The following is a 20,360-nucleotide window of genomic DNA, read 5'->3' on the forward strand; positions in this document are numbered from 1 at the left end:
TCATTATACTCTAATAATGTTATTAACAACACTGCTTATTACTACGTTTAGTGATACGTTAGGTGGCGGTGACAGTAGAATTAGCAGCTAGCAATACTACGATGGAAAGGTTTCTGAAGAGGAAAGATGCACACTCAGAACTGGACACTGGAAAAAATCCTGACCCAGATAAAGGCTCAAACGGTCAAAGGAAAGCAAAGTGTGTTGCCTCGCAAAAAGTCTCTTATGATAGGCAATACAGCGAAAGCTATCTTTCACCAAAGACTAAAAAAAGAACTTGAAGTAGTGGGATTAACTTTCGCTGGGAATGCAATGATACCTACTCCACTGCAAAAGGTTAATGTATGATTATAAAACCTGTCTTTCGTTGTGTTAGTTTGATTCCTATTCAAGATGATGTTTTTATATTGGTATTATAGGCCAAAGAAATTCATTTTTTGCCAGTGATGTGCCTTGGGAATTTTATAAGGAAAAAAGAGCCTTGACTCAAAAAAGGTTGAAAAACACTGATAGATGTAATGGTGGTGAGCCATATCTACTCCTCATCTTGCCTCAGCCTAACCCAGGGGTCTGCAAGTCCGGTCCTCGAGAGCCGCTATCCAGCTTGTTTACCATGTGTCCCTCCTCTAACACACCTGAATCAAATGATCAGCTCATCAGTAAGCTCTGCAGGAGGCTGATAACGACCCCGATGATTTGATTCTAGTGTGTTAAAGTTGGACATTCAATTCAATTCAGTTTTATTTGTATAGCCCTATATCACAACAAGGTTGTCTCAGAGGGCTTTACAATTTGATACACAATCAGATACAGTAGATGAATGAGTTGAGTTCATGTCCTGGGCATCCCCCATCCTCAGACCCTCCATGGCGGCAAAGAAAAACTCCAAAAACCCAGTGGGAAAAGAGAAACCTTGGGGAGAACCACAGTCAGGAGAGATCCACTCCTAGGACGGACAGGCTATAGATGCACCAGGACTGATGATGGGTATTAGCAGAAGGAGTTGCAGTGTGTAGAGATGCAATGGAGTGAGGGAACATGAGGGGGTCAATCTAGCCAGATGAGACGGGGGGGAAAAGAGGACGTCCATCCAGGCTGGGGTCAGGATAGTCAGTCAGCTGCAGGTGAAAAAGTAGCCCTTCCCCCAGAGGGGAGGTGGGAAAGGGGACACCGGGTGACTAGTGATGAAGAGACTAGTCAACTAGATATTAGAATTAGAAAAGAGAACTAAAGTAAAGACAAGTGGTAGGTAGAGTGAAAAACAGGGGATATGACTCAGTGGCTGTGCTTCCCCCAGCATTATTGCTCCTAGGGCAGCTTAGACTGAACTGTGAGTCCAGTCTGTTTTCAACTAGCCTGACCATAAGCTTTGTCAAATAGGAACATTTTCAGTCTAATCTTAAATGTACAGACTATATCAGCCTCTTTAATATTAGCTGGAAGCTGATTCCATAAGACGGGAGCTTGGTAACTAAAGGCTCTAACTCCTACTGTACTTTTAGAGACCCTGGGAACTACCAGTAGACCTGCATTCTGATAACGAAGTGTTCTGTTGGGGCGGTATGGAACCAGAGCATCTGTGAGATAAGATGGCCCCAAACCATTAATGGTCTTAAATGTAAGAAGGAGGATTTTAAATTTAATTCTAAACTCCACTGGAAGCCAGTGAAGGGCTTGGAGCACAGGGGTGATGTGCTCTCTTCTATTAGTTCCTGTTAAAAGTCTTGCTGCTGCGTTTTGGACTAGCTGAAGACCTTTTAGGGAATTTTTAGGACAAGCTGCGAGTAAGGAGTTACAGTAGTCCAATCTAGATGTATTGAACGTGTGAATGAATTTTTTTGCATCGTTTTAGACAGAATATTTCTAATTTTGGCTATGGTGCGCAGGTGAAAAAAGGCTGCTCTGCAGGTTTGTTTAATATGAGCTTTAAACGATAGGTCTGGGTCAAATAGAACTCTTAGGTTTTTAACTGTAGTGCTGGAGGCTACACTCACATTGTCCAGAGTGACTATCTGGGCAGTTAGAGAGTCTCTCACACGGAGACATGGAAAATAAGCTGGACAGACTTGACTTGCAGACCCCTGGCCTAACCCTCACTCAACAGCTAGCACCTCTTTTCAAAGGGTCTAGAAGTGAGATATTAATTTATTGTAATGTACACTCGCGCTGCAAAGGGGCCACTTAGTTTTTCCTCCTGTGAATGTTTGCAGGTTCCCCCAAAATGAAAATATTGAATTGTTGGCGTAGTTGAAGCAGACTCGTTGTATATTGTGATTTCTTTGGAATTTCTGCTCTCATTTTCGAACCAATTTATGCAAACATTTTAAATCCAAAGCGTTCACATACTTTTTTCTCCCGCTATTAAGCTACTCTCGCCTCAAGAAAAGGTTTTCTGTTTTTTCTCTCTTGATATTCAACAAATACGAGGGCAAGTCAAAATGATTAGCACTTTTATGTTTTTATTCATTTGTAAAAACACAAAAGTGAAAATAAAAAAACCTCCACCCATTTCCATGCACTTTTTCCAGCGGTCGGCAAGGTTATGAATGCCGTGTGAAAAGAAAGTCTTTCGCTGGTCACACAAACATTATGCACCGCTTTTTGCACTGCTTCATCAGAAGCAAATTTACAAACCTTTAATGCATCTTGACTGACTGATCTGAATGACTGATCTGCAAAGATTGTGTTAACTCATATGTCGGTTTGCCAATATCATTTGTTGAGCTTGCTCAGTCTTGTCTTCATTGGTGGAGGTTGATCATCGTCCTGCTCCTTCTGCATGTTTCACACTTGTCTGGCCACTTTGAACTTTCTCAATCCACCTTTCATCCTAAGAGTCTTTTGTGAATTTCAGCCCCCAGTGAACCTTCTGACCACAAAAATCGGACCACGGCACGATGTTCTTCTCTGGTGCATTGTGCTCGTGGATCGTCCATTTTTATCAAATGAAAATAGCACGTTAAAACTGCTCAAACAATTAGGTCAACTGACCATGATCATGTGACACCGTAGTCGATGTGTGTTTAAAAAAAAAAATGAAAAAACTAAAGCTAGGGTGCACTATAGAGCAATGTGCGGATCATTTTTGACTTGCCCTCAGACATCCTGATGATTTGCTTATCTTTTGTCCAAAATCTATGCCTTCATCTCATATTGTCACACTTCCTATTGATTTTCCAACAGGTTGAGGAAACAATGCTTCTTAATGAAATAACCTGCAATTTATTCAATAACTCTGACCAGAGGGCAGTGGGGATGAAGGAAACTAAGGTATGATCTAACATAATGTGGACATTTATCACATTTGAAAAAATATGATGTGTCAGTTGGTCAAAAAGCTTCCCGACCCCTGGATTAAACGATAAAAACACATTTTTCTTTCTTTTTTTCTTGAGGTGAAAATGAAAAAAAAAAAAGTTTATAAAAAAGCATTCAATGAGTATGCTATAAATCAGCTGTACCCACGGTACGGGTCCGGAGAGCATTTGCTACCAGGTCGCACAGAAATAGTAAATGATTTATTAACGACTGCTTTCTGGCCTCCGCCTCTTGACTCACCGATCTGCATCTCTACTCAATAGACTAATCAGAGTAGAGATTTGAGGACGTCGCTCCTTGTGGTGGCCGCCATTACTGGGGTGTTAACACACCTCAGTAGCAGCCCAGCCTCAGTAAACAGTAACGTTTAGCTTGCAAGCCACTATAAATCAATAGAAGAAGAATTAACCCTAACCCATGTGATACATTAAAACTGTTCAGACCACAAAGACACTCAGATATTCCTTCGTTGGCTTTATGCTTATAAACGCAAGAAATACGGATACGTATATAAGTGAATTATTCTTCAAATTGTCTTGCATATGGGTTGAGTAATAATGTTTTCATATGTTTGAATTTACCACACAAATCACGTGGTGCATCGCAGCACGTTTGCCAGTGCACTCACTAAAATTCAGTCTGCCTTTGGTGGAATTGTAACACGCCCTGCATTGACCGCTGCTCCACAATGCAGTGCTTCTCCTGGATAATATATTTTTCCTCCTCCTAACTCACAAGGACACGTGTAAAGAAAAGTCCCAAATAATTAAAAAAAAAACACAAACATCTTAGGGAAGAGGTTGTAGTCATAGCTTTATGGTTGACAGTATGGGTGCGACAAAATACCGAAAAGGTGATATATCGCGATACGTTGTGGCCTAAAAGGTTATTAATACGCTCCTGCCAAGAGTTGATATATTGTTTTAAAAAGGCTGCGAATACTCTGGTTTCAGTGCCATTGACGGCGCTACATGTCCAATCCAGTCAAAATGAATTGAGATCTAGTGCCGTCAATAGGAGTCAGTGAGCTAACGTAGACAGTATGCTAATGAAAGATTTTGGTAGCAACCCCTTTTTTTCATTAAACAGTGACACCTTTTTAAAACGCTATATCGATTCTTGACGGGAGCGTAAAAGTACAAATATCTAAGAAAAAATGGACTCAAGTAGAAGTACAAAAGTACTTGATTTAAAATTTACAAGTAAAAATTAAATGCATTTTCTCCCCATGCAAAAATATGATATAGATATATATATGGTATATAGATTTTAAATATAGATACATTACAAAACTGTGCAGAATGGGAAAATGTAATAAAATTGACTGCACTGTAAAAGAACGCTTAACACGCTCGAAAAACTTATTTTTATAACTTATTTTTTAACTTATATCTTAACTTATTTTAATGGTGGATTGCAAGCAACTAACAGGTGCATACCCCCCACCTACTGTACAAGAGTGTGCAGCACCCATTTTAAGCCGTGCTGCTATTACTGTTGTTTTTTATTGGTCGATATCTTGTCCACCTGCCTAATCTTGCTTGTACTCGTGTTGCTCCGTCTAGTGTTCAATAACGGTATAGTTGCACGGTGGTTATTGATTGCGTCAGAGGCATGAAAACAAAACTATCTATTCACAATGAGAGAAAAACAAAACAAAAGTGACGTTTAAAACAGACGACAAAAGTACTGGAGTAAAAAGTAGATACGTACTGTAAAATGTAATGAAATAGTACCACTTTGTATTTGTACTCAAGTAAAGTACAGATACACAAAAATGCACTTAAGTATAGTAACAAAGTACTTTTACCTCATTACATTACATTCTACCACTGTCTCTATGACACTATATATAATTGGATGCAGGAATACTGTATATTAGAAATAAAAAAATATTTATATTTCCCTTTACAAAAACTCGAGAGGTCCTCAAAGGGGTTTACAACAAAGCAAAAACTTTCTTTTTTTTTTAACTACAATGTCAGTTCAACATCTGACGCACTCCTTACTTTTTGAGAGTAAAACATGTTTCAAGTTTAAATAAGCTGTTTTGTTTTCCACTGTTTGTATTTTTATGCACTAAAAATGTATTTTTCTTTTCAGCCTGTAAATACAGCAGGAGTCAATCAAGTGGATTTAGAGGCATTCAGCCGTTTTACACAAATTATCACCCCTGCAATAACACGAGTGGTGGACTTTGCCAAAAAGTTACCAATGTTTTGTGAGGTAGGTGTATTCACTTAACATTTTATGACCTTGGAAAATCTTCTACGTGACTCTCCATTCGAAGTCAAAAAAATATTAGATTTGGTGAAAATAAAGACCGTTGTTTGCAAGGCCGCCAAATTTGAATGAATACAAAAATAGTGAGTATATTGTATGTAATAAGCAGAGGTGGGTAGAGTAGCCAAAATTTTTTACTTAAGTAAGAGTAGCGTTACTTTAAAATAATATTACTCACGTAAAAATGGTCATCCAAAAAATGTACTCAAGTATAAGTATGTAAGTATTTGATGAAAAGAATACTCAAGTAATGAGTAACATTGTGAGTAACTGTTTACGATGATAGATTTTTTTTTTTTTTTTTAAACAATGGTATTTTTTCTCAGCACAAGGTCATCGATATGAACTGTTATTATATTGTCCAATAACCAATCACATAACCACATTAATCCAAAGAAATACAACAACAACAAAAATCATTGAATTCTGGCAAAGGAAAAAAAATGCAGAAATGGAGCATCATTGGTACAAAGAGCATGAGTGCCCTCTAGTGGAGACAAAAAGTTCCTAGTTTGGGCTGCAGGGCTGCATTTCATACAAATATGAACCTAATTAATTGATAGGCTGAATGATCAATGCAAAATAAATCTGTATTGACTTATGCAAACTTTCATATGTATTGGTTCAGGTGATACACCGTTCGATTCAAACTTTTGTTTTCAAAAACTATTAAAGAAACTAAAAAAAAAACTTCCAGAATAAATGTCTGGATTCAATTAGCAAATGTAAATTGCAATATTTGAACATAATTGAAATTATATTAACACACACAAGAATTGCAAACTTGTTAATAATCTCTTAACTATCCAGGAATGCAAAAACTAAAATTTGTCTTCAGACCACTCAACATTGTCTAAATAAAGAAATTAAATATGACAGAAAAAACTTCCTTAGTCCGGGAATAACAAAAATGAATAAAAATGGAGCCGTCCTACAGGTAAACACAACTGCTTTTGACCACAAGCACAGCCAAACTCAACAAAAAATGAAAGCTCCTTTGAGCTGCTTTAAGACCACATAAATGAAATAAAAATGAAAATTGGGAAGAAGGGGGTAAACCTCAGTTCACTACATTTCTCACAGTTTAATTAACGTTAACTGTAGAAAATACATACAGGGGGACACTTCTCTCTAAGCAGCTTCCTACTTCGAGTTTTGCAGGTTAGCAAATTCACATAGTTCAGTGCTTCTCAATTATTTTCTGCTACGCCCCCCCAAGCAAGGCGTAAATGTTTCGCGCCCCCCCAAACTCTCTGCCGCCACTGTAAATAGTATTATTTGTCTATAAAATTACTATTATAAATACGCATCTGCCTAATATTGTGTCCTTTTTTTCTAATAAAGAAAAAAAGTAACATAGATCAACTTATAATAAAGTATAACTTTATTAACATTGTTTTGTTTGTAACAGAGAAGACTTGACGCGCATCAATTTGCCTGAATTTAAAAAAGTCACATCCAAAATGTAAAAATACACTCAACGTACATTTTTGACCATTTGATACAGAAAAATAAAATGTAATAAAATCAGTAAATAATTACAAATTCAAATTGATTAGAAACATTCACTCATGAGGACAATATGCCAAAAAATTTGACCGAAAAAACAAAAATGAATAAAGGAAAAAAAGAGTGTCCTTGGACAGAAGGACAGTTTTTATTTTTGCTGCTCACACTCAGTATTACCTCCTTTGCAATGGTGTGGAGTCATTTTGCAATGAGCATGCTAACAATGCTCACTGGTTTACACTGACAAAGCAGGACGATTGTTGGCAATATTCGGCACGTTTTCGCTGAAAAACAATCAAGCGGCTTATCAATGAGATTGGGGTCGAATGTCTTTAAGTGGCGTCTTAATTGATTTGGCTTCTGGCGGTCCGCTATAATTATTTTTAGAGACAGTAAACAGTCTTTCCTCATCACCCACAGTATTAAAAGTCAAAGCTAAAAGGCAAACGGCACGAACAAAGCGCATTCTCAGCGGCCGAGGTAGAACCGTAGGTGAGGGCGGTCGTCGTGACGATCCCAAGCCGAAAATGGCACTTATCGGGCGGCGGCGTGAGAACCGGACAAGACAGTGGGTCGCTGCGTGAGTGAGTCCGGTCGGAAAACGGCTTTCGAAAACGGCGGCGGCGCACTGCTCTTCATATTTGTTTTCTGTGTGATGAGTGCTCTTCCTTAGTTAAAAAATACTGCACGCACTCTGAAAATGAGAGCGCCACTGCCACCCACTGAGTGGATGCGCAAGTACACTTTATTCCAGTACGGCAGAAAAAAAAAAAAGCATGTTCCCCGAGGTCACACGCGCCCCCCCTGGCATCGCTCTGCGCCCCCCCAGGGGGGCGCGCCCCACTATTTGAGAAGTACTGACATAGTTTAACGTTATGCTAACTTTGATGCAGGTCAGACTTTCAGTGGCAAAATTAATGGTGTGTTCCCCACCTCCACAACATTGACATCTTTTACATTACTTACTGCTGGCCGGAAAAGAAAAAAAAAAACGTATGACTTACTAATTAGTTACTTAATATCCCTCCTCTTCGAAAGGGGCGGAAAGCGGCATGTTCTCGACATGTTGTATTTCTGTCGAAGCTGTGAGTCCGTGTGTGTATGTTTCAGGGTAAAGTCACCTGCCAATCAAACATGCGTTTGGGGGGACAAAATGGACTGGCACATTCAGGAAGTGGAAAGGGGGAAATGTTAGTCCAAACATAATGAAAGTAATTCATTTAATATGATAGGGTCAGTTCTATCGTTTTACAAGAACTTCTAAATGATCTATGTATTTGAAGTCATTAGATAATGAGCATCCAGCCCTAGCAATCTGAAACACTTTTTTTAAATTATTATTTAACATTTCTATATACATGTATACTTTAATGAAATATATCATTTGTTATCATAGGTTTAATATTACTGTATCTATGAAATAAAAAGACAAAAAAGAGATAAAATGATTGAACTCACCAATATGCTTGTTTTCAAACGCATTTATATAGTTCATCCGTCCATTCAAAATGGACCTGCACATTCAGCAAGTCAAAAGGGGGAACTGGAATTCACTTAATAATGACAGGGTCATTTCTAACCTTACGGGAAGACAATCTAAATTACCAGTATAATAGATGTCATTATATAATGCAAATAAGGATGATCAAAAGTTTGTGAGGACAATTTGAGCATCCTGAAAAGTTGGTAATGTTATGTTCTTACTGTCCCTATGCAAACCTACGCTCTTGGTGCAAACTGATGTCACTTCCTCTCGAGCGGTGACTTTAACTTTTGGAAAACCTGCTAGCTAGCGAGCAGGTTAGGTTTAGGATGTTTGCACTTTTGCAACCTTTATATCTAAGAGATTCAGTATTATTAAAACATGATGGAACTTCTCTCTTTTTCGTTGGTAACAGCTGCCATGTGAAGACCAGATCATCTTGCTGAAAGGCTGCTGTATGGAAGTCATGTCACTGAGAGCTGCTATCCGTTATGATCCCGACAGTGAGACACTCACGCTAAATGGAGAGATGGCAGTCACCAGAGGTCAACTCAAAAACGGTGGCCTCGGAGTAGTGTCGGATGCCATTTTTGACCTCGGTGTCTCATTGTCCTCCTTTAATTTGGATGACTCTGAGGTGGCTCTTTTACAGGCAGTTATCCTTCTTTCATCTGGTAAGCACTTGATATCTGAAAACTTGATTTGGCTAATAGTCTTTGAAATAGGAATATCTACCGTCCATTTTAAGCTGCTTATCCTCTTTTGGGTCACAGGGTGCTCATCCCAGCTAATTTTAGTAAGAATATTCCCTGAACTGGTTGCCATTCAGTTGCATGAGCTCATACGGAGGTGGCCAGCCTCTCGCACTCACATTCACGCACTGAAACCACACTGCCAGCACCTTAGTCAGGTGAATGCACCACTCAAAGTTTGAAGAAATGAATTTATTCCACCATGAAAAAGGAATATTAAAGCCGCAATTAGACGAAAAAAAACCAACAACTTATAATTGTATATGAATGAAGTTTTATTATTTTCAGTTCCGACCCTTTTCGGTAACCTGGCAAGCCAGATTGATAGTTCCATGGCAGTAACAATGGCGCTTCTCGTCACACTCACGAAAACGTCGTTTCTTTTAGTGATGTTCTTTGCTCTTTTTTTTAATTAGGAAGTGTATTTCAGGAAAAAAAGGGAATGGATCTACAGGAACCGCTTTGCATTCCAGCATTGTATTCAAGAAGATAGTTGCTTTCTGGTCACACCTATGGCTCCTGCCTCTTTCCCCTGATTGGCTTGCCACCAGAAGGCAACCAATCCACATTAAGCATTCATTTAAGCATTAAGTTTCATCGAAACATCAAAAAACCTTTGGCGTTCTTTGCTGTTCAATAATGAGGAAATTAAGTGTATTTCTGACCAAATTTCAGAAAGTGACCAACCTACAAGAACCGGTTTGCACGCGGACATTGTATTGAAGCAGATAGTTTTTTCCTGGTCCCGCCTCCTTCCCCTGATTGGCTCGAACATCAAATTGGAAATGGTTGGACAGTTGAAGTTTGCAAGACGTTACTGTATGATGAATCAATGAATCTGGATGCTTTAAAGGCTACCTTTACCTTTGCTTTCAAGGCTACCTTTTTGGAATCATTGAATTATGTGCTGGAGAGCAGCCCTTCTGAGGATTCCTTTAATTTGCTCAAGGACTTTAATACTACAGACGGGTGTGATTGGGAGGAACCCATTAAAAAAAAAAAAAAAATTTAACCTGTCCTGTTCAGCTGCTTGACACGGAGAATGGGAATCTGAGTGTCCTTATAGTCTGAACAGTTTTACTTTTACATTGCAGTATGATATACTCCCACTGTTATTATTTATTGTTTCGTTTAGTAGGAGAAAGCACCGAGCAGGAAGGGGTTAAGGGGGTGGGGGGTGGGGGCGTACTGGATAATGGAAACATTACCTATGAATATAGTAGTGATGCACGATAATACATTTTTCAACCGATAACCGATAATTTCCCCCTCATTCCAACCGATAATGTCAAGCCGATAATTCTATTAAAAGACTTATGTAAAATTTTAAAGTATACACAAAAGAAAATGTTACTGTGCAAAAATATAATTTATTGCTCTTTTTTTTTCAACATAAAATATGAACAAGTATTCAATTCCAACATCTAAATAATGACAGATTGTCTGACATTGTGTAATGGTAAACTTTTGGCAACAATTACTTACAGAGTAAATACCTAAGTTGCACAAAAATGCCTTTAAAAGTAAGCCATTCCTAACATATATAACATTAATACACTGCAAAACACACCTCCTTAAAACTAGTCAGTTTTAAGTGTAAATCTATTGGAAATAAGTGAAATTATCTGCCAGCGCTTCAAGTGTATTTCTCTCAGATTTCTTGGAAGAAAAATAGCTACCGTAATTTCCGGACCATTGAGTGCCCCGGATTACAAGCCTCACCCAGTACATTTTTAAAGGAAAAAGCATTTTGTACATACATAAGCCTCTCCTGCCTACAAGCCGCGTGTGCCCACATATTAAACTGAAATATTTATAAAGAAATACACAGTTTTCCAAGTTTAAATACCATATTTTAACGAATCGGGTTATGATACAGTGCGTGATTTACAGGTAAGGGAGGTGCGGAAGAGCTAGAGACGTGCTGTCGTTGTTGTTGCGGGTTTGTCTGGGTGTGTGCGTCGGCTGCTAGAGGCAGCAGTCGTGTGTTGTTCGACGAGTTTCCAAAATAAAGAATTGCAACCTAATTTAACGGGTTACTATTTGTCATCGTTACAATACCTTAACTTTTCTTTCCAAACAGCGCCAGCAACACGGCACTTAGCTGACTCCTCAAGCTCACTCCTTAGCGTGTCGTCCTCTTCATGCAGCAGACCGGCTTTTCGAAACCCGTTGGTGATGGTGGATTTTTTTCACGCTGCTCCACGCTGTCAGACTTTTGCAAAAGTTGCTCTTCGCATACGACCACTTTTGTAAACGATCTGACGCCGCTGGCCATCCAAGCCTTCAATTCAACTCGGCACGTCATATCCATTTCTTCTAGCATGATGCGGGTATGCTAATTCTTGCCTGGCACGGCCAGACTGTTCTCCGTGTGTTTTTCAAACACAGAGAGAATAGTCTGAGACCCAGCCCATTAACGCCCTCTCGAGCAAGTACAAAATCAATCGATTAATCAGATTCGTTTATTTGCGTGACGTGCTCTTAACGAGCGGTGTCACTCTTCCGTGTCGGAAGTCGTCTCCACAACACAGATGGCGAACAGGAGAGACGAAAATATGTTCCAATCCACGGTAAAATCAGTTTTAAATTACCAAAAACACATCGACACAAGTCAGTGACAACAGTCTGTCTCGCGCTAGCCATGTTACATAGACTCCGCTCTCCTCGTATGTTTACTTCCGCGCGCAAGTCCCTCGTCCCGCCCGTCGCTGATTGGTCCACTCAGCTGTCTGTTTGCTGTGGCTTGCTCCGCCCTGAAAATTTTATCCGCTTAATGGTGGCCAGACTCAATAGCTGGAACAGCGGTGAGTCTGGAGTACCAGGCTATGCTAATTCTACTAATGCACAAAGATGAGGGTCTGCTACTTTTATTCGTGCACAAAGCACAAAGTTAAAATACGGGTAAGAGTGCCAACTAGCGTCTTCCTCGACACACATATTGCACGTGTCTTATGCTTGCATTTTATGCTCGAGCGCTCCTGGTGGTCGTTAGAAAAATTGCTAAATTGGCCGCATCATTGCATACGCAGCAGGATTCAAAATGAGGGAAAAAAGTAGCGGCTTGTAATCCGGAATTTACGGTAGCTAAAAATAATCTTAACAGCCTTATTTTAAGAAATAAATTATTATAGTTAATCCTAAAAAAAACCTGGAGGAAGAAAAGATTTTGAATAATATTTGTGGCTACAGAATATTATTGTTATTTCATTACAACAGGAATGTGCATATTTAAACTGATAAGTGTTAATAAGTGCCAATAAGTTTTGATTATCCACTGTAACTGTAATTAAGCAGACAAATAAGTTAAATTAATTTGAAAAGTGATTGCTAATGTTATATGCTTTGTTGCACACTATGAAAAAGATTAACTCAAAAGAGCGAGATGTCATGTACCCATTCTGCAGCGCTTTGTTTACATTTGCGGCACTCACAACATTTACTTTACAGCAGCTAAACTGATACACGGCAGTACTATTTGGATGGAGTTGGAGCTCGCATCTCCGTGCGTGTTGTTTTTTTGCCTGAGTTTTGTTAAGCCGAAAATAAAGGCAGCGTTACAAAGTCATCTGACCGCTCGTCATTTTACATACTGAATGCATTATTGACTGGCTGACTTCGTTTTCTCCATGTTTAAATCAACATCTAACCACTGTGCCGTCGTGATAAGCTTGCTTACTGGACATCACTTTTCCAAATGTCCGTGGTGAAAATGTGATTGGCATGTTTTTCATGAAGAATGGTGGTCGTATAAACTGCATTATTTTTTTATCCAGGGCTTTGGCTCTCTGGTCATTTCGGTAAAAAAAAAAAACGTGTCTCGTCTCGGCAGCTACGTTCCTACCTGATAATCCGCCCGCACCGGCCGGTTCGCCATGGCGCATTCGGGGCCTGGCTCTGCTCGCACGCCGTGGGGGAACGCTCGAGAAACCGGGGTGTTCGCCAGAGTTCCTGAAGCCGGGGAACCGGGCTCTGCCCGCCCCGCCAATGGCGAGGCGGTGGCGGTCTGCCGGACCGGCCAGAGCAGCGGGCTCCGTCGGAAGACGGCTACTTGCAGACTATCGGTCTCCAGTCGTGCTGGTGTTTAGCCTTAGATGCGAGTTTACCACCCGCCTAGGGCTGCTTTCCCAAACAACCCGACTCTGTATTGTCACAAGCCCCGTAGTTTAGCTTGTGTTTACAATAGCCTTAGCATTCCCGCCAGCAGCAGCCTTGTATTCGTTCCAAAAATCTTTGTGATGCAGTTTTAAGTGGATGCTGGGTTAGTGGTTTTGAATGAGGACGCTTTCTTTCGGCCTCGTGGAACTTCTGCGAACATGTTTCGCAGATGGCGAGAGCGTCGTTTTTTTATTAACAGCCGCCATAATATTCAACTATTTCTTGTCGTGTAACTCCGCCTCCTCAACCCCTCCTCCATCAGGGGCTTCAGAGAGGGGAGGGGTTGAGGAGGCGGCGTGCTCAATTCTTCGGCTGTGCACATTTGGAGGCTAAATCAAGTATATAATTATCGGATTGCATTATCGGTTGAATTTTTTTATTATCTGGATTATCTGTGTGACGTCATAATTGCCATTATCGGCCAATAATTATCGGCGACAGATATTATCGTGTATTTTTAGAACATAGTGGTGCCACCGTTAGCTAATTGTATTTGCTGTGGACACCATATGGGGGACTGAGGAGAAAGAAGGGGCTGGGGGTGAGTCAAAAAAAGATGTGATTAGGCAGGGTGGAGCGTACACAAATCAGCAGGTGAGGTGTAGAACCCAGTAATATAGGAATCACTTGTACATACAACTTGAGGAGGAGGCCCTGCCCCGAGATAACGAAAAGTGAGGGACCCACTTACCGTGGCTGCCAGGTACCCAACTGGCAGCCATTACTCAGCATCGTGATGGGATTGTGTGTGGAGGGTAGTGCAGTGTACACATTAATATATAAGATAACGTAGACACTATTCTTTTTTTTTTTTTTTTTTTTTTTAAACCAGTGACACCTCTTAAAACAATACATCGATTCTTGGCGAGAGCATATCAATCAACTTTTGGGATACAAAGTACAGTCGTACCTCGACATACGATCGCTTCGACACAACATCTTTTCGACATATAACATAAAATTTGACTCAGCAATTGTTTCTACAACAATAAAGCCTTACGAACATCTAATCCAGGGGTCCCCAAACTAAGGCCCGCGGCCGGATACGGCCAGCCTTCACATTTGGTCCGGCCCCCTGAACAATACCAGAGAGCATTTTGATATTTTGTGTTATTTATTTTCCTGGCTTTTTTCTGTGAAGAACCCAGAGAGGGTTATTTGGTAATTATATATTACATTACATTACATTACATTACATTACATTACATTAAGAAACGGTTATTTGATTGTGGCTTTCTGAAAAACAATAAAAAATGTTCATTTAGTCACTCCTGCAATCATCACACTTTTTCTGTTACAAACTTATCCGGCCCCTCATCAGAGAAGGGAAAAGTTATGTGGCCCTCACAGGAAAAAGTTTGGGGACCCCTGATCTAATCCCTGCTTTTTTTCATCAGATCGTCCAGGACTGAGTAGCGTGGATCAGATCGAACGTTGCCAAGAGGAATTCCTGCTGGCTTTTGAACACTACATCAACTACCGCAAACATAAAGTAGCTCATTTCTGGCCAAAGTTGCTCATGAAGGTGACGGACCTGCGGATGATCGGCGCCTGCCATGCAAGCAGATTCCTACACATGAAAGTGGAGTGCCCAACTGAGTTATTTCCGCCTCTGTTCTTGGAGGTTTTTCAGGACTGATTTTGATGGAAATATGGCTGTGAAGCACTTGGATGCCCTGGAGCTCCAGTCAACATGTGACCAGTTTAGGTCTGCACTGCCGTGTTGACAGGAAAAGCTGAAACACCAGCTTCTTGCTCGGATTTTGACTATTGATCTCTCGCAATGTGACACAAAGCCTAATAGATTGGAGACCAACATGCGTAATGAACTGGGTGTGCTTTTTTCCCAGTTTAGCCACCATAGTTATAGAAAACACTAGAAACTAATCTGCTTCCATTAGCTTCATTTGTATTTTTCCTGCCAATATTGAAGGGATGGGCGAGCCTTGCAGGTCATTGTCGATTGCCTGGAGAAAAAAAAAAAAAAAAGGGACACCTCATTGGTAGAGCTTGTCGGCTTTTTTACTCAAAACTGAATTAATTAGATACATGTTTGAGTGATATACACACGGAAAAAATAATGATCAGGAATGTATTTTTAAAACAAAAAAATACTGGAATAAAATTTAGGGACATCCCAATTGCATATTTTTGCATCCGAGTCCAACCCACCTGATTTTGAGAATCTGCTGATACCAATCACAATCCGATACCGAAAAAAAAAAGTGTTTCTGTCTCACCGTGACGCCTTTATAATGTGAATCATTTTTCAACAAGAATAGCGTAGAAAAATGTTTGTCTTTATTAAATGCTTGACAGAGTTATACAATGAGTTGCCACAGCACACTTATGCAAGTTTAACGATGATTGACAGATTTATGCCTTTGATCGTAGCGCTGCCAAGCTTCTCTGGCAAGATAAAAGCTACAAACCTGTCAAACACAAGCTGGACAGTTTGGCCGCACTGCTTAGCACAGTGCTTCTCAATTATTTTCTGTTACGCCCCCCCAAGGAAGATGTAAATGTTTCGCGCCCCCCCCAAGCTCTCTGCCGCCACTGTAAATAGTATCATTTGTCTATAAAATTACTATTGTAAATACGCATCTGCCTAACATTATGTCCTTTTTTTTCTAATAAAGAAAAAAAGTAACATAGATCAACTTATAATAAAGTATAACTTTATTAACATTGTTTTGTTTGTAACTGAGAAGACTTGACGCGCATCAATTTGCCTGAATTTAAAAAAGTCACATCCAAAATGTAAAAATACACTCAACGTACATTTTTGACCATTTGATACAGAAAAATAAAATGTAATAAGATCAGTAAATAATAACAAATTCAAATTCATTAGAAACATTCACTCATGAGGACAATATGCCAAAACAATTGACCGAAAAAACAAAAATGAATAAAAGAAAAAAGAGTGTCCTTGGACAGAAGGACAGTTTTTATTTTTACTGCTCACACCTCCTTTGCAATGGTGTGGAGTTATTTTGCAATGAGCATGCTAACAATGCTCACTGGTTTACTGATATAACACTGACAAAGCAGGACGATTGTTGGCAATATTCGGCACGTTTTCGCTGAAAAACAATCAAGCGGATTATCAATGAGATTGGGGTCTAATGTCTTTAAGTGGCGTCTTAATTGATTTGTTTTCTGGCTGTCCGCTATAATTATTTTTAGACAGAGTAAACAGTGGTCTTTCCTCATCATCCACTGTATTAAAAGTCAAAGCTAAAAGGCAAACAGCACGAAAAAAGCGCATTCTCGGCGGCCGAGGTAGAACCGTAAGTGAGGGCGGTCGTCGTGACGATCCCAAGCCGAAAATGGCATTTCTCGGGCGCCGACGTGAGACCCGGACAAGACACTGCGTCGTCACAAGTCGCTGCGTGAGTGAGTCGGGTCGGAAAACGGCTTTCGAAAACGGCGGCGGCGCACTGCTCTTCTTATCTGTTTTCTGTGTGCTCTTCCTTAGTTCAAAAATAAAAAACCATGTTCTCCGAGGTCACATGCGCCCCCCCCGGCATCGCTCTGCGCCTCCCCAGGGGGGTGCGCCCCACTATTTGAGAAGTACTGGCTTAGCAGGAGGGAGGGTGAGGGCTGTGGCGCTCTACGAGCACGAAGCAGAAAAGCATAAATATATATATATTTTTTAATTAAAAACCCGATCTTTTTCACCCGATTCCGATCCTCTGAAAAATGGCGCAATCAGCCCGATTTCCGATCACGTGATCGAATTGCAAACGTTAACTCTGAGCTTGACCTTTTTAAAAAAAAAAAAAAAAAAAAAAAAAACTTAGGCGCATTCAAAGTACCCTTATAGTTTCGCAAATGTTTCACTGCAAATATGATGTGGAAACAGACTTCATAATGATAGAAGGGACACAGGGCGCGGGGCCGAAGCTGACCGAGTGGATTACAGTCAAAGAGCTTTTTTTGTTGAAAAGTCTTGCGAATAAATGCTTAAATCCCCGAATTCTTTATGCATATGGACGCAAAACAGTCTTGATTCTTGGTTAAAAGCAAAAAAAAACAAAAAAAAAAAACAACGTGCAGTTAGCGTTTATTTTATGTGAATATGTCAAATGTGCTGCTCGTTAAGTCAATGTGGCGGCCCCCTTAGTACAACAAAGAGGTTTTTGCGTTGAAAATTCTGGTGAATAAATGCTTAAATCCCTGAATTCTTTATAGATATGGGCGTAAAACAGTCTCGATTCTTCGTTAAAAGCAACACAAAAAAAGCGTGCAGTTAGCAGTTATTTTACGTGAATATGTCGAAGTACGATGTCTGTCTAGTCTGTTATTCAATATGGTGGCATCCTTAAAACAAAGAGCTTTTTATGTTGAAAGTTCTTGAACGAAAAGTATAATAATTACCTTGAATCCTCGAACAAATCACTCCTGAGACAATCCCTCCTGTTTGTATGCGATACAACTTTCGTACATATTTCAACCTAAATCCAGCGTTGAATCGCTGCATGTGTCGCTGCGACCGGCTGCGAATAACTCAAGCGGATTGTGGGGTGGCCCCCTACTTGAAGGCATGGAGCAGTGAAGGTCGACTATGACCCGTCAATATCATTATGAAGTCTATGGTGGAAATGCAAAGGAAATTGACAGAACACATTATAATTCAAAGAGTGAAAATAAAGTACACAGAGAAGAACAAGAGAAAAAAAAGGATCACCATTTTGAACAACCTTTTTAGTCAAGCTGCACCAAATCTCCCACACTCTCATGTTGTCTTCCCTTTTTTTTCCTCACGGCAAGCCACAGAACCTCCTCGACCATTGAGATGAGCGGCATGGTCATTGTTCTATTAGCTCATTGGTCAGAAAGCATGAGAGGCGGGTGAATGAGCTCTCCTATATACGTACAGTATATTCTTAAAAAGCGCCATTCAGTCTTTGTTCAATTTACAAATTCAACACTATTTTCAATTTTCATGATAATACGGGACAAAGCACATCCCTTGTGAGCTTAATACGGGACACGTACTTTTGTGACTGAATACCGGACGATTCCGTTTTTTAAGGGACGGTTGGCAACCATATTTACATTACTCTGTGGCTGGAAGACCACAGACATCCATTCTGTTTTAACTAGAAGGGGCTAGCATTTATCATTACAAATATACCGGTACATCCGATGTCAAACTTCCATGGCACCGAATGAGTTAATCCACACGAACTGTCACTTCATTTTGTAGTTTGAGGAGTTTTAGTGGCTGGCAATACATTGTATCGCTCGATTCAATCAATATTTTGTCAAAGCTAGTTAGCTAATGACACACACACTTGATGGCATTCTGAAATAAATTGCTAAATAAATATGGTTTATAATGTAAACCAATTTGATCTTGTTCCGTTTGATACTTTTTAAACTTTCAGAATGTCATAAATATCGCATCAAACAGTGGTATGAAATTAAAGACATATCAGCCAGCACCAAGTATTGCTGTTTTTTGGGAATCTTTTGCTATAGCATTGTTGTTTGCGGTTTTGTTTACATTGTGTTACTGTCGGGAGTTTTACCTCAAATCTATGATGATACCATTGTTTTAAAACATCTGTTCATGAAATAAAACTGAAGAAGAAAAATGTTGATTGTCTCTTTTAACAGGTTCTCTTAAATGAACAGGAGATGACGACACACAATTCCGGAGCAAAAGAAAGCAAAAAGTCAAATACATTTTGTCGTTAATGAATAATTAAAAGCTGGCCGGCCAGGTCTCCGGTGCCCTTCGAGAAGATGTGGCCTCGACCTTCCGACGCATACACCTTTTGTTATTCAAAATACGTATAAGGAGGCTAAAGCCAACGGCCATCTTAGCCCAAGTGGCTCACGTGAAAGTGGAAATTTACAAGGCAGCCACAAGCAGATCACTATAATGTTACCTGCCTATGTCCTTACTCCAGAGAAGAAGCTGCGGGCTCCCATTCCTATCTTATCCAAATAGAGTCAAGTTAAAGAATTTAGTAAGACAAACAATATGGAAATGAATAGAGCAAGTAAAATGAACAAATATGTGGGAATACAGTAAACACGTACAGATAGTTCCCGGGTTATGAAGTACTCGACTTTAGTGATTTGGACTTTATGATGCTGGAGTCCGCCATTTTTTCTCCAGTCGGTTATTATTATTATTATTTTTAATTATTTATTGACTTTTGTGATTCATGCTTTTATTTTGGCACAGAAAGCATAGAGCAGGTAGTACTTCCACACGCGAGTAAGAGCGCATGCACATACGAAGAACATATTTGCGCACATGAAGAAGAGCGCACTCACACACATGAGGAGGAGAGCATTTCCTTTGCTCCCAGGCAACAGAGGGGGGGCTGACAATGACAGCTGCAAGCCTACTTGCACATCTATTGCTTGTGAAGTATCCACAGAGGCAACACCTGTATATAACACCGTTTGTACTGTTTATTTTGTGCGGACGCCACTTATGCATGCTAACCGTTAGTGTGGATTGTTATTGCTGTATCAGCAGGGGCGTCAATAGGTTTTAAGAACAAGGGGGGCTTAGCCCGCAGGAGTTACACAGGATGTAAGCAAATGTAGAGTACAAGCACAAAACTTCACAAACAGCTAACAATATATATAATCATAGAGGCTAATGCCATGACTTTCGCTCAGAACACAGTAAGTTTTTTAATTAAAAAAAAAACGAGGCACTCCGGAAGTATATAAAAAAAAAAGCCTTTATTAAATCATGGCTTTGTTCTGATTAAAAATTGTCGACATGTTTTGGCCGTGTAGGCCTTCATCAAGACATCTTGATGACATTTTTTAATCAGAACAAAGCCATGATTAATAAAGGCTTTTTATTTTTCTACTTCCTA

At 39.9% G+C, this 20,360-nt stretch overlaps 1 protein-coding gene across 3 annotated transcripts in view; it reads left to right on the top strand.

The window, feature by feature from the left end:
* thrb (thyroid hormone receptor beta) overlaps nt 1-19,506 on the top strand; it is a 67,556-nt gene extending 48,050 nt beyond the window's left edge. For all 3 annotated transcript variants that reach the window (XM_057828136.1, XM_057828133.1, XM_057828134.1), the window contains exons 5-8: nt 3,184-3,270; nt 5,422-5,544; nt 9,009-9,267; nt 14,901-19,506. In XM_057828136.1, coding sequence (XP_057684119.1) covers nt 3,184-3,270; nt 5,422-5,544; nt 9,009-9,267; nt 14,901-15,142 — 711 coding nt within the window. In that variant the 3' untranslated portion in view covers nt 15,143-19,506. The remainder of the gene's footprint in view (nt 1-3,183; nt 3,271-5,421; nt 5,545-9,008; nt 9,268-14,900) is intronic.
* The last annotated feature ends 854 nt before the right edge of the window (nt 19,507-20,360 follow it).

This window comes from Corythoichthys intestinalis, chromosome 22 (genome assembly GCF_030265065.1).
Source record: "Corythoichthys intestinalis isolate RoL2023-P3 chromosome 22, ASM3026506v1, whole genome shotgun sequence".
In the NCBI taxonomy this organism is placed as follows: domain Eukaryota; kingdom Metazoa; phylum Chordata; class Actinopteri; order Syngnathiformes; family Syngnathidae; genus Corythoichthys; species Corythoichthys intestinalis.